This window comes from Cnephaeus nilssonii (genome assembly GCF_951640355.1).
Source record: "Cnephaeus nilssonii genome assembly, chromosome: 5".
Taxonomy (NCBI): domain Eukaryota; kingdom Metazoa; phylum Chordata; class Mammalia; order Chiroptera; family Vespertilionidae; genus Cnephaeus; species Cnephaeus nilssonii.
Genome location: NC_137076.1, coordinates 9,306,079 through 9,329,757, shown reverse-complemented (window position 1 = coordinate 9,329,757; position 23,679 = coordinate 9,306,079). Strand labels below are relative to the sequence as shown.

Genomic DNA, 23,679 nt, shown 5'->3' with positions numbered 1-23,679 from the left:
GAACAGAAGAATGGGCTTATGAAGACTAAGTAGCTAGCACTACCTAAGTGGCAATACCTTGCAGGATTGGGGCAGTGTCCCCAGGAAGCTGCTCAGGTTCCATTATACAGCACTAATTTTCCCATAACCAGGATTCACAATTTCAGCAACGAAGGGTGAACATGCATGTGGCACCACCCACTATTACCACTGTTATGCCTAACAATCCACTAGCATAATGTATGCTTCGTATTTGTGTGACCTCATGGACTGCTGGTCTATGGGTCTGTGTTCCAAAGGTTAAGAAAACTTCCACCAGGAAACACATTGATTTCATTGAACTGGAAATTAAGACTGACACCCAGCCATTTACAGTCCCCCATGCCGCTTAATCAACAGGCAAAGAAGGGAGCTTCTGTACTGTCGGGTGATTGATCCTGATTACCAAGGGGAAATTGGACTTCTGTTCCACCATGAAGGTAAGGAATACAGGAGATTCCTTAGGGCTTTCATGTTATCATCATGCCCTGTGATAAAAGTCAATGGAAAACCACAAGAAAGCAATCCAGGCACGACTACCGATGGCCCTGCCCCTTCAGGAATGAAAGTTGGGATCATCCAATTAGGCAAAAAAAAAAAAAACACATGACCAGCTGAGGTGCTTGCTAAGGGCAAAGGAACTATGGAGTGGGCAATGGAAAAAGGTAATTATACATACCAGCTCCAAAAGGGTGACCAGCTGCAAAATAATAAATTTGGTTGTTATACTTCTTTCTTGTTCAGTGATGAATTAGTTTGAGTGTTTGTGTATATTTTCTGTTAGTTAAATTTACATAAATGTAAAAACAAAGGTTGAATAGTATGTGACCATTGCTGCAAAAGTGGTTCTCTTCTTCATGTCTGTGGGGACACTTTTGACAAATGGATGCCCCAAGACAGAACAGGTTGTTCCTCCTCTGCGGTATTATTAGGCACAAGAGTTATTAAATATTTGTAGATGCAGGATAGGTTCTCAAGGCCTTCACAGTCCTGCAGCGGAAACCCTTCAGGTACCCTGCCTTCCCCTGGGACAATTAGCCCTGGAACCTGGCACATCTCTTTCTCTTTGGAGGTGCAGTCTTACCTGTCTTTCCTTAGCAAATCATGTTCCTGGATGGCTGTGCCCTGTCACAAGGGACCTGGGCTCTCGGGCATCAGGATTTATACTCAGCTCCTGATTACACAGAAATGGCCTCCCTGGCAGAGACCAGCCCTGCTGTGCATCTAAGGGACACTTGCAGCTTTCAGATGAAGAAGATAACTCAGAATTGATGAGCGATTCACCTTGGTCTTGCTTTTATAAGGTGTTTCCAGGGGGATGTTCAAAATGCCAGTTGGTATCCCTTTGGCTCCTGATCAGGGAGTGGGTACTTGGGGTGAGCTCAGAGCAGTGTCTTTCCCACCCAGGAAAGCATTTCAGTTTTATAACAGATAAAGCTGTGTCCACACAGGCCCATGGATAAGCTGGACCCCCTTCCCCATTCTCTCATACTTTATTTTTCAAAGCTTCCAAGAGGAAAGGTTCTCTCTCTCTCTCTCTCTCTCTCTCTCTCTCTCTCTCTCTCTCTCTCTCACACACACACACACACACACACACACACACACACACACACACACACACCATGGCATAACCACAGCACAAGATAGGAAAAGAACACAGCCATCCCAGGAGGTGACAAGCTACCAATTTAGGGCATGTATGTCCTGGGCCCAACTACCAATTTAGGGCATGTCAGTAACAACATGACTACATGACTGAGCATGTAAATTGGTCATTATCTGAAGACTTCAGAACCACATGGCCCTTCCTGGAAGTCACCATGGCCAGCAAGAGGGCATGTAGGGTTTTTCCAGGCCAAGGATACAGACACCTATCCTGGCAAATGAGAACCCATCCTGGATCCATTAGGTCCTAGCCAGGAGAGAGGGGTCATGATGTAGCTGACAGAGATTTGGGAACTCTAGGGAATTTCTGCCTGAGACAGAATTGTATAAGGAAGGGCAGGGAGGCTACACATCCTATGCACACCGAGCATAAATGTTTATGGAATGAGGCCCAGCTGTGGCCCTAAAAGCTGCACCACAGATCTTTCCCCCAGAGAAGAAATCTGCAGGAAAAGGAATTGGGAGACCATGAGCCAGGGTCCTGGAGGAATCAAATCTCTGTACAGGGTGAACACGGAGCCCTGGGGGCCTGAGGATGGAAAGTCCTGCCTGTCCTTAGTCCACCAGCAGACGACCTTCCTGGGGCCTGGTCTTTTGCACATGTGCGGTTCAATCTCTTGACACGTTTCCCCCACTTAGTGCTGATGCAATTCCTGAGGTTGAACTAGAAAACTACAAGTTTCTAATATTTGGTCAAAAGACAACAAGAGAAGCAGAAAGTGTTTGTTTCCTCAAAGGGTAGAAGAGCAGCCACTGTCCTGGGGAAGGAAGGCCCTCACAAGTGTTATTTAAAAAAAATAAATCTTTATTGTTGAAAGTATTACATATGTCCCCTTTTTTCCCCCATTGACCCACTCCAGCCCACTCCCAGCCACCCTCCCCCGCCTTAGGCCTTCACCATCCTATTGTCCACGTCCATGGGTTATGCACATATGCATGCAAGGTCTTTGGTTGATTACCTCCCACCCACCCGCCATCCCCCACCTTCCCTCTGAGATTCCACCCTGTGTTCCATGCTTCCCTATCTCTGGATCCACTCTGTTCATCAGTTTCTTTTGTTAATTACATTCCATATATGAGTGAGATCGTGTGATACTTGTCTTTCTCTGACTTATTTCACTTAGCATGATACTCTCCGGGTCCCTCCAGGCTGTCTCAAAGAGTAAGAGATTCTTTTTTTCCTGCTGCATAGTATTCCATGGTATGAATGTACCACAGCTTTTTATCCACTCACCTACTAATGGACAGACAAGCGCTATTTTTAAAGATGACCAATTTCAGGGGCTCTAGCTCTGCCTGTATAAGTACCTTCAGCCTCTAGTCCCAGGAGTTCTGAGGGGCTGTCTCTGCTCCTGGCTCAAGTTCACAACACTGGAATGAACCTGTCCTCTGAGGAAGCAGGACTTGGGCATGCCCTTCAGTACCAGGGAGGGAGCTGGCCCTTCTCCCTTCTTCCACACACAATAAGCTGGTGACGCTGCAAGATTTCTTAGTTCAAGAAGAAATGTTTGAGTCTGTATCTCATTGGAACTACTATAGAAAGTGAAAGAATCAAACCATAACTCCCAGGCTGAAAGAAAAATAATATTCAAACCTAGCATTTATTATTTACTAGAGGCCCAGCATATGAAATTGTGTGAGACCCAGACCCCCTGGGCCGCGGGACTCCAGACTCACTCCCGCCTGCACCTTGGGACCCCAGAAGTCCCGCCCCTCGTGGCCACCTCAGGACCCATCAATGCACCTCCTGGTGAGTCTGGTCATTGGTCATTATGGTGTTACGGCCACAGGCCTTTTATAATATAGATAACAAATATTGTTTACCTAAATAGTCCTTGGGAAAAAGGTATCAGGGAGATAGTGTGGGGCTATTCTCTTTTCCCCTGGCATTCAAGGGACACCAATAAAAGCCTCCCAATATCCTCCTTCACCTCCGCTCAGGAGAAGCTGGCCCAGTGCACCCTGAGGGCCTGGCTGCATCCTCACTGCTGAGGAAGAGGTTGCACTGCCAGCCTGAACACTCACTCACTCCTGACCTTGATGATGCCTGCTGGTTCTTCTTGGCCTTGAGTGTTCTGTTGGATAACTAATACCAGAGCTCCAGCTGGCAGGACAGGATGTATCTGCAGCATAGAGTAACATCTATGAGGCTACCAGAAGCCACGTTCTCAGTTTTCCCTCCTAGTGTCAGGGGTCCCAGTGGTCACCCTGCAACAAAATCAGGGGCTGACCAGGGAGCTATGCGCATAGTTTCTCTGGACTGGCCCGCAGGAAGAGTCCACCCCTGCCCTCCCCCATCTTCTGCCCAACCTCACCTCTCATTTTCTCTGCACAGCTCCATGTCCTGGATCCAGGCTCCAAGTTGCTCCTCAGGCTCTAGTTTGTAATTTTCTGCAGCCACCTGGAGCGGCATGGTCTCTGTCATTACTTTGTATTTTTGAGACCAGAGGGAAGGAGATGATGCAGATACAGCCTGGGTGGGGGTACTATAGGGGCTTTGTTGTAGGTAAAGAGTGGGGCAGGGAACGGGTTCCAGATCTTTGCTCACATGGGATCCCCCCTCCCCTCCAATTTCATCCAGGCCTTACCTGGGCTCAACAGCCCCTCCTCCAGGAAGTTATTCCTGATGCCAACTTTGTACCCCCAGCCACCAACTGGAGGGTCTCCCACTTCTCTGTTATCAAACTCTCCCAGTAAATGTAAGATGCAGGAGATGGAGCTAAGGAGTGCTGTGCCTGGGGGTTGAGGGTCTCTCTCATTTCCTCTCTCCTTCCCTCCCCCACAGAGAGTGCCACAGCTGTTCACCTTGTTCTTTTTCAGGTGGTTGATCTCATTCCTCTGAAAGTCCATCAGAAAGAGTCCCTAGCCATGACTAACCCCCTAGGCCCCACCCCTCCTCCTGGTACACTACTGCCAGGTCCCAGGACAGGGCCTTACACACACAGGCCAGGCTCTGGTCTCCAGGTAAAAGAAAACATAGGAGCTGAGCCTCAGGGGTTGTGTAGCTGAACCTCTCTGCCATGAGTGTGTGTGTGTGTGTGTGTGTGTGTGTGTGTGTGTGTGTTGGGGGGCGTGTTGCTGAGGCCTCAGGCAGAAGGGACTACTAGGCTACATATGTGCTTATTATTTGGGAGGGGCCAGACCTCACTGTTCCCCTCTCTATGGGTAGCAAGTCAAGGAGAGGCTGAGTCCAGCTCAGACAAACTTCATTCAGACAGCTCTGTGCGTCACCAGGTGATTTGGATGCATGTGTTATGTGGGCCCTCTGTTTAGTTATCACTAAGATGGCCATGACGCCTCAGCTCACAGGTGAGCTGTGAGGCTCTCATGATAGAGGTTGTCCATATGCTGAAAGCTCGGGGCTCAGTATGAGGTTTTCTGTTCCAAAGTCTCCATCCTGGGAACCCCAGGCTCACCACCTCCGGATCATCCTCCATTCAGTGTCCCTGGAACCCTTCCTCCACAGACACACTCATCTTCTGCAGCCTCTTTTGGTCTCTCTGGAGGTTCTCACCAGGGTGGCACACCTGGAGAGCTGCTCCCGCCAGGGCTGAGGACAGGGTCAGTGAGGCCACCCTCCCCTCACTACATTTCTGCCTTCACTGCTGTGGGGAGCAGCTACAGAGTTTGGACAGGTTCAAGCCTTAGACTGATGAGAGGGCACAGTCCTCTCATTGCCATGTGCAAGTCCCAGCTTGGAGGGCAGGGCCCTCCCAGCACAATTATAGCCAACAGCTGTAGTTGTAAGCTTGAACCTATGGTCCGAACACGTGGCCCCACGTGCCTGAGTGATGTGGGCTCGATAGAGTTCAGGTGCATGTAGTTGAGTAGGATTGAAACTCACGAGAATGTTGTAAACATCTTGACCACGCCCTTATTTTGCCTCGTGGCATCTGGCTATAAAATAAAGACTCGGCTTGTGGGCGTCGGTGCTGTCTCTCAGGGAAGCAGCGTCCCACTGGGACCCAGCTTTCATTCTCTTGTCTGTCTTTTCTAAGACTTTCAGCCACCCCCACTCAGGTTCACCCGTGGCCGTGCTGGCGCGGCACACACTGCTGGCCTCAAACCTGAGTCATCTGGTACCAATGCTACTCTAACCCCAGTACGATTGGATCCTAGAACAATCCTAGCTCCAACACTCATTCACTGAGTGGCCTTGGGTGACTTCTGGAAAGTGTGAGAAGTCACCCTTTGCCTCTCAGGAGCTCCTGAGGATTCAGTGTCATCTGACTTTCATCACTGCTCTCCCCTCACTCCTCCAGGAAGAGCTGGCACAAAGCTTCCCACACTCATCTCCTCACTTTAATCTCATCACCTCCTGAGAGGCCTGAGCACAAGATCATCATCCCTCCATTTCCCAGAGAAGGAGACCGAGACCCACAGAGGAGAGGCCACTTGCCACTCTGAGCCAGAGGCTTTGTCCCAGCTGCCTTCCCCTCACACACAGCCCCACCACTGACCAGAGCTCATCCTCTGGGCTCTTGAGCTGTGTCCACGCCCCCCTCTGGGATAAACCATGAATGGAGAGCGATAGACGGGGTATCCGAGGAGCCTGGTTCCATTCCCAGTGGAGTCTCTGCCCACTAGGCTGGAGCTGAGGCCATGCCAAGTCTGAGCTTCCAAGGAATGCTCCAGGACATCCCCCTGCACAGCCGTCTTTTGTCATCCACTCAGTGACAGGACCTCTGAGAGACCACATCAGACTGACAGGTTAGGGAGTGACAGGACAATTTGCTTTCTAGTTTACGTGAAGCTACTGACGTCCATTCCGTAAGAATCCATCAGTTTTCCCAGGCACTCCTCATAGACCTCCTGGGGCATGAGCTATTGCCTATTAGGCACCAGGGGAAATCCCGACTGTGACTAACAGTGACTGATACATGGGCACAGTGGGAAATCGCATGTCAGTCTCTGGTCCAGCAGTTTGGACCTGAGGCCAAGCAGTCCTTTTGTTCACCTGGCCCATGAGAATCCCCTGCATTGTCCATTCTGGGGCAGGCAGGGTGTCCTCCCCTCGGAGATGTAGTGAAGACAGAACGAGCAGCAGGAGCCTGGCTTCCTAAAGACAGCCTGGGCTGGTATAGAGCAAAAATGTACCCCATCCACCCCATAGCCTGGAAGCACCTAAGTGCCAGCAGGAGAGACCAGGATGGGGGCCATAGACCTGTTAGATCTACCTGGGCATGACCACATCCTCACCCCATTATCAGGACCTCCTGCCTCTCAAACTGCTCCCCCAACCTGTGCATAGTCATAACTCCCTCTTCCTGTTAATTGGGACAAGATTGGCTGGAAATTTTTTAGAGAAATCTTAAGTGACAAATGATCAAAGCTACAAGCTGCCCAGTCTGCCTTCCCTCTTCTTCCCAGACTGGCAGCCCCCACTCTACTTGGATGAGCTGTGTCTTGCTCAGGGAATTGTCTTTGCTACATAGTTTTTTAAATTTCCAGGAGCTCTTCTTATAAAGGAAGGAAAGAAGAGAGGATGTTTAGGGATAATGTGTATGTGGAAGTGTAAATCCCTTTTATTTGAGAACCTAAAAGATTCAAACTGGCCCTAGCTGGTTTGGCTCAATGGGTAGAGCATCAGCCAGCCAGGTTCGATTCTGGCCAAGGGCACATGCCTGGGTTGTGGGTTTGATCCCCAATAGGGGGCGTGCAGGAGGCAGCCAATCAATGATCCTCTCTCATCATTGATGTTTCTATCTTTCTCTCACTCCCCCTTCCTCTCTAAAATCAATAAAATATATTAAAAACTAGAGGCCCAGTGCATGATTGAATCATGCACATGTAGTGTTCCCTACACGCTTTCGCTTTCGATCCCAGTGGAGCTGGATGCCTGTCCGCTGGTGCACCAGGCCTTTCAGAAGCCTCCGGCTCAGCGTCCTGCCGGCCCAATCGGCTACCCCGGCCACCCCGAGTCCCGCCCCCTGCGCCTCCCTCTGGCCCAATCGTGGGCGTAGCGGAGTGATGGTAATCTACATATTACCATTTTATTAGGTAGGATATTTTTTTTAAAAGATTCAAACTGCCTGGATTAGGGTTCTCACTAGGTTCCTCTGAGCAGAAAGGTCTCCCTAAGACTGGGGTGGGAGCTCTCATTGGTCACCTGGGCCTCCATTCCAATTTCTGTTCAGCAGCTCTTTTGACAAGTTTTGGTTTCAACTAGGCACAGGGTTCTGTTGTTATAAACACTTGATAAACAGACAGAAGTGGCCCTAGCCAGCCAGGCACCTCCCTCCCAACCTGCCAGCCTAGGCCACTTCCAGACTCGTCTCACCATTGGACCTCTATTCTGGCTGTGTATGATGCCGGACTGTTGGCAGGCTGACCTGGATTCCCAGGGCTCACTTGCTGCTTTGGGTGCCTATGGCTCTCTGGGAACCAGAGGACTAGCTGTCTTTAGCTAAGGAGCTGCTCTACCCTCCCATCATCCCTTTGCAGGTACAGGTGGGTCCCTGTCACCTAGGCCTACTGGCAGCCAGAGCACCCACTCACCCACTAGGTCTGAAGACTGCAGTTCTCATGTCTACATCACCTGCCTGTGAACTTCCCAGGGTCCTGGCCCAGCCTCTCACCTCTCCAGCCTTTGTCAGCACATGGAATTGCAAAGGTCCCATCATCAAGTCTTGCCTACCCCTCCTCTGGGAGAGACCCACCCATCACATAAGTGGCTCTTCACCAGGTGAAGAGGAGACAGCTAAGTCCCACTGATGTTCTCTGGCTCCCCTGCAGGTGCCAGGCACAAAGGACTTTGAGACCACAGGAAGTGGGGTCAGTGGGAAGGGAAGATTTCAGAGGAGGTAGGATTGGATTTTTATATAAAAGGTAAAAAAAAAAATCTTGTTACAGTATTTGTTGTAAAAAGTGAAAGCTACACTTGAGTATTATATTGAAGTATGTTTCTACTATAGCCTGGAAGTTGTGGTTTTGCTCTTCATTTCCTGTTAATTTAAATCAGACTCATTCCTTGCAAGTTTTGCAGAACCATTCGTTTATTTTAGGTGGGAAAGGGCCAGCTCCCTCCCTGGACCTGAGGCACATGCCCAAGTCTCACTTCCTCAGAGGTCAGGTTCATTCCTGTGTTGCGAACCTGGGCCAGGAGCAGAGACAGCCCCTCAGAACTCCTGGGATTAGAGGTTGAAGGTACTTACACAGGCAGAGCTACAGCCCCTGAAATTGGGCGTCTTTAAAAATAGCACTTGTCAGGGCCACTTGCTGTCCCAGGACAGTGGCTGCCTTTCTACACTCTGAGGAAAAAGGAACACTTTCTGCTTCCCTTGCTGAGGTATCTTTTGACTACCAATTGGAGAATTGTAGTTTTTAAGGTCAAACTGGAAGTCATCAGCACTAAATGGGAAAAATTGTAAAATAGATTAAAACATACAATGTAGGAAGGAAAAGGCCAGAGGAAGATTATTAGCCAAGAATATGAGGGCAGGCAGGACTCCACCCTGTCCCAAAGGGCCCTGCAGTTGGCCTTTCACCTAGATTTGAATCGTTCTGGGAGAGAGCCCCTACCCGCCCACCCCCTCAAGTCAGGGACAGTGTTCACTCCCCTCCTGCTGGCCCTGAGGAATGTGCTTTGGTTATGTCATGGGGGTGTAACCTTTGCAGTGGGGTGGGCTGAAAGATGTAGCCTGGTGGGCAGGGGAGGAGGTGCAAGCAGGACTGATGTCCACAGGCAGCAGGAACACATCATTACCAACTGAATACTGCAGTGCTTCCAACCCTAGGGCAAGACACCTGTCCTGAGCTCCCGTGAGCACTCTCTGGGGCTTTCCCCAGGATCACGGCTCAAGGGCTAACAGCAGACCCAGTAGGGAGCCTCTGGGACAGACACAACCTCTAACCTATCACTTTTTCAACAGCTCCAGAATACACAGCTTGTAAAGGCAGGAGCAGAGTGAAATGTGGGGCAGCTGAGTTATCCCTTCCCCCATGATGGCTACAATTGTCACCTGTGCAGGGCCCAGTGACTGTGCAAGAAGACATAGGAGAGAGCAAAATGGTGCAAGTGATTGTTCAACCAGTGATTGTGAGGTGATTATTGATGGCTTAGTGCAGTGGCTCGCGAACCACATGCGAGTCACTGACCTAAGCATTTAAAAGAGGAACACTGTGGCTCAGTAGTTGAACTTCGACCTATGAACTAGGACAGTGGTCGGCAAACTCATTAGTCAACAGAGCGGCAAACCGCGGCTCGCGAGCCGCATGTGGATAGTGTAGGGCTAATGTGCAAGGAAAGACTGGATTGAGATGCATGCAATGGTTGTTGACTTGCAGTGAGTGTGCAAGCACTGGCTCACAGTGGTGCAGGATGGAAGCTGGAAAGAGCAGAATGGTGAGTAGTGGTTGGTAACCAGTAAGTGTTCAGAGTGGCTCTTGCACAGGGAGTGTGCAACAAGACACTGTTGAACAGCACATGGTGGCTGTGCAAAGTGAGTCTGTGAGCATTAGAAGAGCAGTTGTTAAATGCCACAGAGGGTGTGCTGAAGGAAAAGTTGGATGGAGTGAGATGCATGCAGATTGGTTGTTGAGCTGCACATGGTGAGTGGATAAAAGGTGACTGTGAATGGCAAACACTGGGTGTGCAAAGTGTGAGGTTGGAGAATTGACACCGTGACTTTTTAATTACAGAGTGTGCAGTGATTAAATGGTAGAGAGGGCATGCAAACAGTGGATGTTGGTTGGTATAGGATGAATGTGCAAAGGATGGTTGCAGAATTACACAGTGATATGAATAGTTTAGTCACACGCCGTGGCAAACCAGTGGTTGAAAAACACCCAGGAGCCCTAGCTGGTTTGGCTCAGTGGATAGAGCGTCAGCCTGCAGACTGAAGGGCCCTAGGTTTGAGTCTGGTCAAGGGCAAGTAACTTGGTTGCAGGCTCCTCCCCAGCCCTAGTCCTGGTTGGGGCTCATGCAGGAGGCAACCAATCGATGTGTTTCTCTCATATCAATATTTCTCTGTCTTTCCCTCTCTCTAAAAATCAATGGAAAAATATCCTCGGGTGAGGATTAAAAACAAACAAAACACTCAGGGAATTGTACTGAGTCAAATGGAAGAGCATGGGGGCAGGTGCGGACACCACGGGGGGGGGGGGGTTACTGGATTGCCTGCAGTAACTGTGCGAGGAGACTGCTGAATGTCAGTGTGGGCGTGTTCAGAAGCGGGTGCTGGAGGAAGCAGTGATTGCTGAGTCCAAATGAACAAGAAGAGTGATTACACTGGTCACATTTATATGCCAATGTGGCAGGCCACAGCGCCACTTGGTCAAACACCAGTGAGGATAATGCTGTCAAAGGTTTTTAGAGGAGATTCATGCTTAACTCAGCAGACTGAGTAAAGCAGATGACCCTGCCATAATGTGGGTGGGCCTTGTCCAAGCAGTTGAGGACTTAAGAGCAAGGACCAAGGTTTATGAAGGAGCAATTTTGCCTCCAGACTGCAACACAGAAACCTTGCCCGAGTCCAGCCTTCTCCGCAGACTCACACTCACCAGCCCCATCTCTTTTCATACAGCTTGGTTCCGTTTCCCTGGAGAGCACTCATCCCATGACAGTGACACACAGGTGTGCAGGGGGTAGAAATTGGATGGTGCAGATAAGCTTGCAGAGGTTAAAATGTGTAACAGTGTGTAACAATTGATTTGCTTGGCACAGAAGAGATGTGCAAGGGTGGGGAAAAGGATGGAAAGAATGAGTGTGCAGAGTTGTTGTTGAATGAGTTTGCAAAGTGTGCAACAAGTAGGTGGATGGTGCAGAATGGATGTGCAAGGTGTGGAAGAGGCCTGGGCTCCATCTGGCCTGCAGGTAGGCCCTAATCAGGGCTCTCTTTACTGCTGGTTGGGAGCAAAGGGCTCTCCCTGAATGGAGTCTCTGAAGGGGAAGGTGTTGCTGCAGCAAGCAGAAGGGAGGCAACGGGTGTTCTGACTTGCCACTTACTGCCAGCAGGGCCTGAGTGTCCCCTGAATACAGTGCCTGTGATACCTGAAGGCTTGGCTTAGAGCACAGACCGGTATGACATCTCTGGCTCAGGACCTTGCCAAGGGGGGCCAGGGGCCAGTGGAGGAAAGGAGGGAGCTATTTAAACAGTGGTTCGAATGTGGGATAGAGACACAGGCCCTGCAGCATGGAGGTGCCTTGGGCCCCAGTCTCTACCCCACCCCAGGGGGCTTGCTTCCAGAGGAATCGGCGTGGACTTGGGGTGTGTGTGATGCTATTGTAGAGTGGGTCTGCAAAACAATCCATTGCCCTGTGCTGCTGTGGACGGGAAGCCCAACAGCTTGGTGCTGGTCTCTGCTGAGGGAGGGCTAGGGACACCAAGAAAAATCAGCCACATGCTGCTCACACTCCCGAGTCCCCAGCATAACCACAGCCTCGCCACAGGTCCAAGCTACCAACAACTCTCCACCCACCCCCTCGCCAGACCTGAGTCCCCAGTCCTGCTGGGCCTCACAAGGACAAGGAACCTGGACCCTCTGGACAGGCACTGGAGTCTGGGATGCCAGAACAGAACCAGACCCTTAAGAGCAGGAACCATATCTGGGAGGCCACATGTCCCAGCCCACACAGAGGATGCAGCTTTATTTCTGGAAGGGACCCTGGAGCAGGGCCTCAAGGGTCCTTGTCAGGCTGCCAACTAACGCTCAGGGCGCACACGAAAGGGGCTCTGTGGTGGCCAGGGCCTCCTGCAGCTGCTGTAGGAGGTCCTCTGGCCGCGGCGAAAACTTGCTCGTGTCCACTCTCTGGAAGTCGGGGTTGACCACCACAGACGCCAGCACCTCAGCGATCCGGCTGATGTCAAAAATGGTGTGCTGCGGGCCCAGCCCAGAGCCCTCACCGCACTGCACTTCACCGGGGCCTATCTTCTTCATTAGGGGGAGCCTCCTTTCAGCAATGACCTTGAGGAAGTGGTAAAATTCTTCAAAATTAATTCCGGAGCAGGACTTCATGATGACCTGGAGCAGAGAGGAGAGGCCAGTGAGCTATTGCTCACCTGCAACTCCAGGCAAGTTTCTGCTGACTGTGGACAGAGTCCCAGCTGCCAAGGATCCCAAGCCATGGACTAGTCTTTGAGGATGGAGTCAGATACCTGGGGGCCAGCCAGTGATGGAATGGTCTGAGCCCCAGTGATCTGCCTCAGCCCCAGACTAACCCTCTTCCCAGCAGACCAGGTAGCCACCCCTCCCCCCACTGCAGCCCTGTCTCTGGTGAGCTCCCGCCAACCTCCCTCCCATGCCTTGGCCCCTCCCTGTCCCCAGTCTTGTCCGGGCCAAACCCCCCACCTGGCAGTGGTGGTGCCAGTCTGGCATGGTGTCCCTCCACTCGCTGACCTCCTGCTGCACGGCACACAGCTCCTGCTGCAGGAAACGCCACGTGTTGGCCAGGTTACAGCCATTGATCCAGTTGTGGTTGATGGAGATAGTGTCCTCCTGGAAGAGGCAGATTGCAGGCTGTCCTCACAAGCCCACTGGGGCAGTGTCCCCTCCCCCATCCTGAGGTCCTCCCAGCCCTCCTCAGCTGAGAAAGCTCTCCCTCCTATCTCCCAGTGGGTGTCAGCAGGTAAGAGGGAACCGAGTCTGGGACCATCTGAGTCCATAGCTAGTCCAGGGTGGGGCTCCCCAGGGGCCCTGGACAACCCTACTATGTGCAGATGAGGAAAGTAATGTGGGAGGGAGGGAGCCCTTAGCAGTGCTGTGTGGGGTCAACAAGCCTACACATGGGCCCAGCCTCACTATGGCCGGCCTTATCACACACCCGGGCTCTCCCAGAGGAACAACCTGCCAACTATGGAGCCAGCCCTCTCTCCTCAGGAAGCATCAAGAACAGTCCAAGAGCAGGCTGAGGGTCCATTCGAAAGGGGGTCAAGGCCAGCCTGGTAAAACCCCATGGCATGTCTCCGTGCCTGCCCAGACTACCTCTTGGGCACGTGGAGCAGGGTGTGCCCACCCTACCAGATTGTGGACTTGGTGGTGCCACCCGCTGGGCACAAACACCATCTCGCCTGCCTCCTGCGTGACCTCCAGCACCCGGTGCAGGTGGCTATCCAGGAATTCAGGGGCGGTCACATCGTAGGGTAGGCCACCGTGGCTGTCCCGCAGGGCTTCTTCTTGCCCTGGTGGGAAGAAGAGCCACTTTTTCCTCCCGCAGATGTTGACAGACCAGCTGTAGGAGCGGAGAATGTCGGCATGGAACGGCGACCTGCGAAGAGTCCCTGTTGGTGTCTCGTGGTCTGGGTGTGGGCTTTGGTTCTTCCAAATAGACTGGCCACACTCAGAGGCCCCAGGTCCCCAGCGCTCACACCTATCTGTGAGCCACAGGGGTGAGCCAGACCTTCCCCACTTCCGAATATCCCGCAGGAGGGACACGGGTTCTGAGCAGAGCCATGGAAGAAGGAAATGGGCTTGGAAATGCCACACCTGGCAGCTGACTCCATGGCCTGGCCAAGGGCAATCTCCCAGAGGCTCTGAGAGTGCAACATGGTTCAGGAGAGTGATCAGGGACAAGGTGCAGGGCAGTGGGTGGGAGCGGACATGGTTACCAGGTGCCAGCGGGCCCCATGTAGATGAAACGGTAGTCGTCCACATCCAGGGTGTCCCAGTACTCGTTGAGCCAGTCGGACGAGAAGTACACGGGCAGGGTGAATAAGTCCTCGGCAGAGGAGTACCTTCAGAGAGCAAGAGGCATGAGGATGCAGCCATCTCCACGCTCCCAAACCCAATGGGCACTGATATGAGGGCCCCTGAGCTGCCTTCCAGGGCCAGCACCAACTGCCAGGCTGAGTGGGGCCACCTCAGATGACCCAGCCCTGGTCTGACCGTCAGATGACCCTAGCTGAACTCGCCCTAATACCTGAACCAGGGTAGTAAGTAGATGAGATGGCCGAGGGGTGCTGTGACAGGGTTAGACCACCCACGGAGGTAGCAACCCACGCGCTCTGGGCCCTCCAGCGCATGGTCCGGGATTTCAGACTGTTGGATTTCAGAGTTGGGTTCTAAATGCATCATTGGAATGACACTGTTTTCTGAACTTGTGGGTTGCTTTGGTGTTTTCACCCACACCAGGGACCTTGACTCTGCTGAGCAGACACAAGGCCACAGGCCCTGGCACAAGGACTGCCATGAACACCAAGGTCCTCTTCACCCTCAGCCTCTCAAATCCTTACTCCACTGGTGGACCCCACAACCCAGCCATGGGCTCTCAAACACAGGAGCATGTCAAACCAGCCCAAGGCAGAATGCCGGGCAGGCTCACACCTCATGCTCGGTCAGAGGCCAGGAGAACCCAGTACCACCAAACCACTTGGAGTTCCCCCAGCACCAGACTCCTGCCCATTCACACACCCTGCTCAGACAGTGCCTCCCGTGTCTGCCTAGCCCAGGCCTGCTCTGCTCTTTTCATTTTACTGTTGCCAGAACACTCAGTCAACACCTAATTTCAAACAAACAATAAAGTTTTTAGTACAAGTGTGCCCCATGCAATACTTGGGATATATTTACACCAAAAACAACAAACAAAGAAAGACCCCCCCCCCCCCCCCCAACACACACACACTCATTGCTTATCTGAAGCTCAAATCCACACTGCATAAGCATCAGGGCCTATGAGTGTCCGAAAGCCAGGGTCAGTGTCTGGTCGCACCTTAACCACTGTCTACACAGAAAGTTCCATGCCCAATCCAAAGAGCTGTGGCAGGAACACTGAGGACATGCTATGGGTGCGGTGGGTGGGGGCTGGCGCTGGCGTGTCTCGTGTACTCTAGCAGTGGTCTTGGAATCACATGGGCCTGAGTTCTAGTCTCATTTTACCTTTTTGAGCCTGAGTTTCCACATCAGCAAAACAAGAATTCAATTTGTGCACTCATTCATCCAACTAACTACACCTTTGTGCCAGCTAAGGGGAGTCTGATTAGGATGGTTTCTGCTGGTGAAAAGCATGCCCCTGGGTGGGGAAAATGGAAACAAAACCAGAAGACCCCCTCAGAAAGCGGTCACAACAGTGAGAGTGAGATGTTTTCAGAACAGCATCGTTTGAGCTCCCCAGGTGGAAGTGTGTAGGAGGGAGCAAAGAAAAGTCCTCTTTAGAGAGTTGGTGTGCTCAGCAGTGATGAGATTTAAAAAAAATATATATTTTTATTGATTTCAGAGAGAAAAGGAGAGGGAGAGATAGAAACATCAATGATGAGAATCATTGATTGGCTGCTTCCTGCACGCCCCCTACTGGGGATGGAGCCCGCAACCCAGGCATGTGCCCTTGGCTGGAATCGAACCTGGGACCCTTCAGTCCACAGGCCGAGCTCTATTCATTGAGCCAAACCAGCTAGGGCAGCAGTGATGAGATTTTAAGCAGGTGGGCCACAGCTTAAAGAGCAGTTGCACCTGAGTGAGCCTAGCAGCGGGATGCAGGGCTTGGCAGGCAGCCAGTCAGGAGACGGGCAGCACAACAGGCTGGACCTAGAGAAAGAGGGCTGGAAAGGGAGGCTGATTCCCAGGGGCATCTGAGCAGAGGAAGGCAGGCTGGGTGCTGCCAGTTAGATGGATGTAAGTGGAGCCTTCAGCTCTGAGCAAATGTGACCAAGATGTAATTCCCAGAGCCCACCTGCACCTCCACCAATCCCGCTTCTCCACAGCAGCCAACTGCGTGCACACCATGGGATGGCCACACTGTGCCGCAGAGCTGGATTTTTAAAAATACGGATTAAAATTCCTAACCAGGGAGATCCCCGGTGTGCAGCCAGGGCTCACTCAAGTCTGGAAAAAGCAGCGCCGTGGCCATTGCACCACACCTTTACCTGCACAGGTGCCAGTCTTTGAGGTAGAGACAGCCCCGTGGAGAGGAGTAGTCTCCCTGGATGAACTCTTTCCAGTAGCTGATGTAATCTTTGAGGGGCATGTGTTCTTTAGGGTTCGAGTTGTATTCCTGGACCCCGCAGTTTGCAACAGGTACAACTACATCTCCTGGAAAGGGAGGGTCAGGCACATACTTTTCTGAGTCCTCCAGCTTCTTCATTGTCTCTGATCCTGTCCACCCCTCCAACACACTGCTTATGCCGTCTCCGCATGAATTCCTTGGGGAGCCCACTCCTGCCTTCTCCCCAAACCCTCAGTGGCTACCCGCATTGGCGCCCCTGGTGGTATGAAGGGAGTTTGGCAGGATGAGTAAGAGGACTCCGCTCCAGTCCTGTGCTTGCGCTCGCCCTCAGTCCTTACCATAACTCTGAAGCAGGTAATCGAAGTCGGGCTTCCCACCGGGCGTCACCCAGTGCTTCCTGCTGCCCCAGTCCTCAGTGAAGGCGCTGGAGAAAACACAGGGCACGTTGGGGAGCAGGTAACCCTTGAAGAAGTCCGTGTAGGAAAAGGAGTCGGGCTTCTCGATGAAGTCCACACGGTCCGGGGTCGGACAGACCTTGCTGGGGAGACGCCCCCGGAGGCCTCGGAAATGGCTCTCGGCGAACACGCGCGTCTCCCTGTCCATGCCAGGCCAGGCTCTGCATCCATGGGGGGGCGGGGCTGCTGAGGGCGGAGGGGATGGCTCAGGAGGGAACAAAGGGTTCTATCGGGGGATGGAGAAGTTTCGGGCGGGGAGGATCGGGAGGGGAGGAGAGGGTCTACCGAGAGCTGAGGGGCTGAGGCGGGGTTGAGGTGCGGGGGCTTCGGAGGACGGAGTGCCCGTGCCGCCGCCGGGAGAGGGCGGAAGCCGGAAGCCGGCCTCGGGCCTCCCACAGCCTTGCGTGTTAACCTGGGAGGTGAAAGGAAGTACTTCTTAAAACTACTTCCGCACAGAAGCCTTGGGTACCCGCGCGCTGGCAGGAACGAGATCGCGAGGCACACACGAGCGCCAGACGCTGCGGAGGGGAACCAAGACGCCCCAGGCAGAGTTCCTGCCGGAGCCGGTGCGGCGGAGCGCCGGGCCCTGAGCGCATGCGCACGACGCGGCGGCCCTCACCGGCGCAGGTAGGGCGGGCGCTGGGGCAGCCCTCCGGGTCCACACAGCGCCTGAGGTTTTCAAACGGCGCCCACCCTGAGTCTCGTCATCTAAGCGCCTCAAGACTCAGGAGCGCGTCGTCCCTAGTGTATCTGGCAGTGAGGACCCCTCCTCTTTCCAGTGCCCCAGGGAGTGCGGTAGGTGGTGGGTTGCGGGCCGGGCTGAGATAAACGACAGGCGGGCCAAAGGTGGGGTACTGGGGGGTAGTGAAGGACTAAGGGGATGATGGGGGACCTGGAGAGGACGGTGGGGGCCTAAGGGGAATAAGAGGGCCTAGGGAGATTGTGGGAATCTAGAGGAGATAATGGGGGCCTATGGTGATGGAGGGAAAGGAACCATGGGGACCTGGAGGGGATGATGGGAGCCTAGGGGGATGGTGGAGACCTGAAGTATGGGGGAAGTGGGGAGCTGGAGAGAGAGCGGGGACTTGGAGGGGTTGGTAGGTGCCTGGAAGATGCTAGGAGGGATTGTGGAGGAATAGGAAGACCTGAAAAGAGGGTGTGGTGATCAACGATGAGTATTTGAGCTTGCATATACCGCAGGCCTGAAATGGAGGGACATGAGTGGAAAGGTGGTGGGGGTGACATGTCACGTCTCGGCATATCGGAGAAATCAGTCCTACCCTCACAAACATACCCACCTCAGCATGGAAGGAAAGAAACCAGACTCGTTACTGTGTGAACTTGTCAGATTGCATACATGTATGTGGAGCATCAGCAAGAGAGAACAGAGTTGGGCAGAACTTCACACATCTCCAACATAGTAAGGCAGAAGAAAAAGCAAATAAGACCTCTCTCATCTCATTTCCTGGAGGGAAAGATGCATCCTCCCTTCCTCTCTTCCTCCCTTCCTCCCTTCCCCCTCCCTCCTCTCCAGCTTCCTTCCCCCTCCCCTTCCCCTCCTTCTCCTCCTTCCCCTCCAGTTCCTCCTCCCCTTCCCCCTACCCTCCTCTCCTCCTTCCCCTCTCCTTCTCCTCCCCTCTCCTCCCCTTCCCTCCTCTCCAGCTTCCTTCCCCCCTACCCTTTCTCCCTCCCCCTTCCTCCCACCTCCTTCCCCTCCATCCCCTCCACTTCCTCCTCCCCTTCCCCCTTCCTCTTCCTTTCTACTTTCTCTAAAAAGCAATGGAAAAAATATCCTTGGGTGAGGATTAACAACAACAAAAAAGAACATGGGAGAAATGGGACTGGGGGTGGATATTGTGTGGCAAGTGGAGCAGTGGGAGGTGTTGTGTGATCTGTGTCCCATCTGCCTGTGTGTTTAAGGTGTGACATTCTTCATTGGGCTGGTTAGTTTAGGGCAGACGGTGAGAACACAGGGGAAGGCTAAATGGAGAAAAAGAGTCAACCATAACCCCATCCAGAGATGAGCATGTTTTCCGTTTTGATGTAGAGCTTTCATTCCAGATATGTGTTCATTCATTTATTCATTCCTTTGTATTCTCTCCCTCCCTGTACACTCACACAGTTGTGGATCTCGGGGGGCATAGGGCAAAGTATTCATAAGTATACTAGTATAAAGATTTGGGAAATATGGGTCAAAGTTTGCCCCATGGGAGAAATGAAATTCAGTTGGGTATTGCCTGGGAGGAATCCAGCTCCTGAAGGTGTGTGGTTGAGAGTAAATTTTCTAAGAAGGGTGAGGCTTTGGGCCAGCAGGTCCACATGCTTCCTGGCGTTGTCCCTCAAGGTAGGAGATGGGCCATTTTTTTGAGCATTGGCTGTTCCAGGCATTTGTGTTGTATTTCCCCTAGCCCACACGGTGACCTTCTGGCACGAGCAGTGTCAACCACCACTGAGTCTCTAACAGAACCAGTGAGAGCAGGTCTGTGTCCCTCAAAGGCCACTAGACGGCAGCCTTGGCATCACCTGGAACTGGTCAGAAGTGTGCATGCTTGGGCCCCACTCAGACATACTGTGGTCACATCCTGGGGAGTCACATCCCGGGGGTGGGTACTTCCCTGTGACACACCCCTCAGAGGGTCAGCGAGAAAACAGCAGGAGGGAGTTTAAAAGTAAGCACTTTGTAGTGCTTACTTTTGTAGGAAATGCAGTGGGAATTACATAAAGTCCTATTTACTCTGAGGAGCTAGGAAGATGGGGCACGCCCTGTGAATACGCCATGCTGCTACAGTAAAACATCCAAACAGCACTTGGAACCTCCCAGGTTGAAAGTGGGTGCCTCTGAGGAGCAGGAGATGAAGGTAATGGAAAAGGCTGGCCATGGCACCTGGAGACACTGCTCCCACTGTTCTGACTCTGAGCCTTCTTGTGGTCAGGAGTTATTGGAAGGTGTGTAAAATGTTGCTGGTGCTGTTACTCTGGAAATTAACTAAAAATAGGTGTTTACTTGATACTTTTTCACTGTAGGCACAGTTCTGATGCAAGAGCAGAAAGAGATGTTATACTAAATGCTATAGTTAATGTTATACTAAATAACATGCTAATGTTATACTAAATCCAGTAACCTAGAGCATCACTCTGCCGATGAGCTCTGGACATCCTTGGGAGCCTTGCCATGACCTTCCCTTCCCATTTCAGCTCTATTTTCAGGGTCCATGCAAGTCTGTAAGTCTTTCACTAGAAGATGTAGGTTCTAGATTACAGCGGGTGAGGACCAAGTAAGGACTCCAGAACTCAGCATACATCGGACCAGCATCAGCACATGAAGGAGGAAAGCAGTCCACAGTGGACAGTTGATGTTTCCACATGGCATGGGATTCACTCAGCAGATACTCCCTGGGTGCCTGGATGTGCTGGCACTGTGCACAAGGCACTCTCCGCAGGACGTTTGCTTCTCCAGGATGCAGACCCAGTTGTCCCCCATGTGAGCACATTTATAGGCTCTCAGGAGTTGTGGTGAATTCTGTGGTGGATGAGGGCTCCATGATGAGGCTCCATTTTGGGAGAGATGGTGTCACTGGGGCAGAGGCCATTCAGTGTCCTGGAGCAGCAGGTTCAGGGTCGACCAGGGTTGTGAGCATGCCGCTGTGATGGAGGCCTGAGGTACTCAGCCCCCAACATTTGTCAGACATGGAAACACTGAAAACCATGGTGACACTGATGTCATAGTCATCCCCTAATTCTGAAAGTAGAGACCTTTTGCATTTTTCACAATCCAGCAGGTTGTGTGCATGGTAGGTATTGTTGGTCATGACTGGCTGGGGCCTGTGGCACTTGCACCCTGTCCTGAGAGGTCAGTCCCACGCAGCCATGCTCTGCATTTTCTCTGTGCTTCTCTCAGAATACCCAGGTGAGAGCTCCTCTCACTAGGGAGAAAGGGCTGATGAAGATGCAGGTGCCTTAAGGATCCCTCTATCCTGCTTGAGCTGTGGGCATAGAGGAAAGGCAGGCCCAGCTACTCTTGCCCCCGCGATGAGCTGCTGCAAGGTCCAGTGTGTGTGGAGAGCTCACAGGTCAGGCCCCTCAAGAAGATACCACTGTCCTTGGTTCAGAGGTCAGGAGTCAGAAGCTGAGGAACTCCTTGCTGGCTTCCCAGTGACATAAGAGCATGGACTTTCTGTCTCCTTCACAGAGTCTCCTGGGATGAGAGTGTGAGGCTGTTGTTGCCTGCATTTTTATCTCCCTCCCCCCTTTTTTTTCTTTTTAAATCTTTACTGTTGAGAGTATTACAGATGTCCCCATTTTTCTCCCCCATTGGCCTCCCCCCCACCCTGGTTCCTACCCCACCCCACCCCAGGCCTTTACTACCCTTCTGTCTGTGTCTTTGGTTAATCTCTTCCTGCCCCCTACCCCCTTCCCTCTGAGATTTGTCAGTCTGTTCCATGTTTTCATGACTCTGATTCTAATTTATTCACCAGTTTATTTTGTTCATTAGATTTCTTGATGGTTTATTTTGATTTTTAGATTTAATTTGTTGATAGATATGTATTTATTGCCATTTTATAGTTCATATTTTTTATCTTCCTCCTCTTCCTCCTGCTCCTCCTATTCTTCTTCAAGAATACCCTTCAACATTTCATGTAATACTGGTTTGGTGGTGATGAACTCCTTTAGCTTTTTCATGTATGTGAAGCTCTTTATCTGACCTTCAATTCTGAATGATAGCTTTGCTGGGTAGGGTAATCTTGGTTGTAGGTCCTTGCTATTCATCACCTTGAATATTTCTTGCCACTCCCTTCTGGCCTGCATAGTTTCTGTTGAGAAATCAGCTGGTAGTTGTATGGGTGCTCCCTTGAAGGTAACTCTCTTGCTGCTTTTAAGATTCTCTCTTTGCCTTTAACCCTTGGCATTTCAATCTGATGTGTCTTTGTGTGGGCCTCTCTGGGTTCTTCCTATTTGGGACTCTCTGCACTTCCTGGACGTGTAAGCCTATTGCTTTCACTAGGTAGGGAAAGTTTTCTGTCATTCTTTCTTCAAATAAGTTTTTAATGTCTTACTCTTTCTCTTCTACTTCTGGCATCCCCATAATGCAAATGTTGGTTTGTTTGAAATTGTCCCAGAGGCTCCTGACACTATCTTCATATTTTTAATTCATTTTTCTTTTTGCTTTTATGATTGGGTTGTTTTTTGCTTCCTCATATTCCAAATCATTGATTTGATTCTCAGAATCATTTCCTCTATTGTTGAATCCCTGTAAATTATTCTTTATTTCAGTAAGTGTATGCTTAATTTCTGATTGGTCCTTTTTCATGTCTTTGACATTCTCATTAAGATCCTTGAAAGTCTCACTAAGTCCTTTGAAGCTCTCTTTGAGTCCCTTGAAGCTCTCATTAAGATCCTTGAGTAACCTTCTAACCATTGTTTGGAACTCTGTATCCATTAGTTTGTTTGCTTCCAATTCTTTCATTTGTAACATGTTTCTTTGTCTCCGAATTTTGGCTGCTTCCCTGTGTTTATTTCTATGTATTAGGCAGAGCTGAAATGTCTCTTAGAATTCTTAGAGTGGCTTTGTGTATTAGGTGTCCTGTAGGGCCCAGTGGCTCAGCCTCCCGTCACCTGAGCTGGGCACTCTAGGTACATCCCTGTGTGGGCTGTGTGCATAGTCTTGTTGTATTTGAGCTTTGATTGCTGTTGGGTCACTGGGAGGAGTTGACCTCCAGGCCAATTGGCTGTGAGGACCAGCTGTGACTACAGTGGAAGAGGTGCTGTGCAGGAGACACCCCTATGGAGCAGGACTTGCTTCAGTGGTGCTCACTGAGTCAGCCCCTTGATTGCTTGTGGATGTGTAGAGTTGTAATCTGTTAGGGTCTGAAGCTATGCACTGGCTCTAGGTCCTCCAGAGATGTGCAAAGTCAGCCGTTGCCTGGGGCTACCCAGCAGGAGCTACAGAGAGATCCACAGACAGCTGCTATTTGTATTGGTTTTGGAAATGCCCAGATGAGGCCCAGCTGTGAAGCAAGGCAGACTTGTGCTAGTGCCAGGTCTTGGGCCTTCTATTGGGACATGCTGATGCCAGTTGCAGTTTGTTTGAGAGATTTTAGCAAAGTCTGAGCCAGACAGGCCATTCATATGGAAAAGCTGCTACAAACGGCTTGGGTGGGGCTGCAAATTGGTTAGGGTGGGGTCTCTGGGAATCACCAGAGTTCAGCGAAGTGTGAGTCACACTGATGGAAACTCAGATATGGCTGCCAGCCATCTCTGCAATGGGGTGGGCCCAGCACAGGAACAATGACCTCTGGAAGCACCCCCATCTGGGAGAAAGCCACCCCTGAGTTCCTGCTCCGATGCCAGACAATACAGTTCCTCCCCTTATGTGTTTGGGTCTCCCAAAGCCTCCCAGCGCTGGAGCTCAGAGGGATCAACTCTAAGTAAGTTTGTGTGCCGGCCCCTTAAAAGGAACATGTGGTTCTCCCGCAGCCTCCGTCTCACTCAGCCTGAAGTTACTGGACTTCTCTTCCCAGCTCTGGAACCTGGGGCTGGGGTTCTGGTTGCAGCTGGGATCCCCTGCTTCTCACTGGTGGCCTTCGCAGAGATGATCTCCCTCCAGATTAAAAAAAGTCACATGTGGGTGTCAGACCAGCCTGTTCCCTGTCTCTGCCCCTCTTACCA

At 51.6% G+C, this 23,679-nt stretch overlaps 2 protein-coding genes across 7 annotated transcripts in view; one reads left to right on the top strand and one right to left on the bottom strand.

Annotated features, from left to right (window-relative positions):
* Window positions 1–8,731: 8,731 nt before the first annotated feature.
* JMJD4 (jumonji domain containing 4) lies at window positions 8,732–17,400 on the bottom strand. 3 transcript variants are annotated; one of them, XM_079772067.1, is made up of 7 exons: window positions 17,093–17,399; window positions 16,897–16,982; window positions 16,479–16,644; window positions 14,229–14,354; window positions 13,642–13,888; window positions 12,973–13,119; window positions 8,735–12,645 (listed from the first exon to the last, which is right to left on the bottom strand). In XM_079772067.1, exons 1-7 carry the CDS (start codon window positions 17,182–17,184, stop codon window positions 12,334–12,336), a joined length of 1,176 nt encoding a protein of 391 aa, XP_079628193.1. In that variant the 5' UTR covers window positions 17,185–17,399; the 3' UTR covers window positions 8,735–12,333. The 3 variants fall into 3 exon arrangements, with proteins under 3 accessions (XP_079628194.1, XP_079628193.1, XP_079628192.1); XM_079772066.1 differs by having other exon boundaries at window positions 8,738–12,645; window positions 16,897–17,398; XM_079772068.1 differs by lacking the exon at window positions 16,479–16,644 and having other exon boundaries at window positions 8,732–12,645; window positions 13,642–13,802; window positions 16,897–17,400.
* Window positions 17,401–17,489: 89 nt separating this feature from the next.
* The window catches only part of SNAP47 (synaptosome associated protein 47), a 94,030-nt gene continuing 87,840 nt past the window's right edge, over window positions 17,490–23,679 (top strand). Inside the window, exon 1 of one of the 4 annotated variants that reach the window (XM_079772070.1) lies at window positions 17,490–17,640. The gene's annotated coding sequence lies outside the window, so the exon portion shown is untranslated. Of the gene's footprint in view, window positions 17,809–23,679 lie in introns of all 4 variants that reach the window. The other 3 variants (XM_079772072.1, XM_079772071.1, XM_079772069.1) reach the window with 3 other exon arrangements.

Bases quoted from the DNA above. Each gene is read 5' to 3' on its own strand.
- JMJD4 (XM_079772066.1), bottom strand. From the start codon at position 17,161: ATGGACAGGGAGACGCGCGTGTTCGCCGAGAGCCATTTCCGAGGCCTC. The intron at 13,889-14,228 runs GTAACCATGTCC...GACTCTTCGCAG, and splicing joins ATGGGGCCCGCTGGCACCTG to GTCGCCGTTCCATGCCGACA. The intron at 13,120-13,641 runs GTAGGGTGGGCA...TGCCTCTTCCAG, and splicing joins ACCACCAAGTCCACAATCTG to GAGGACACTATCTCCATCAA.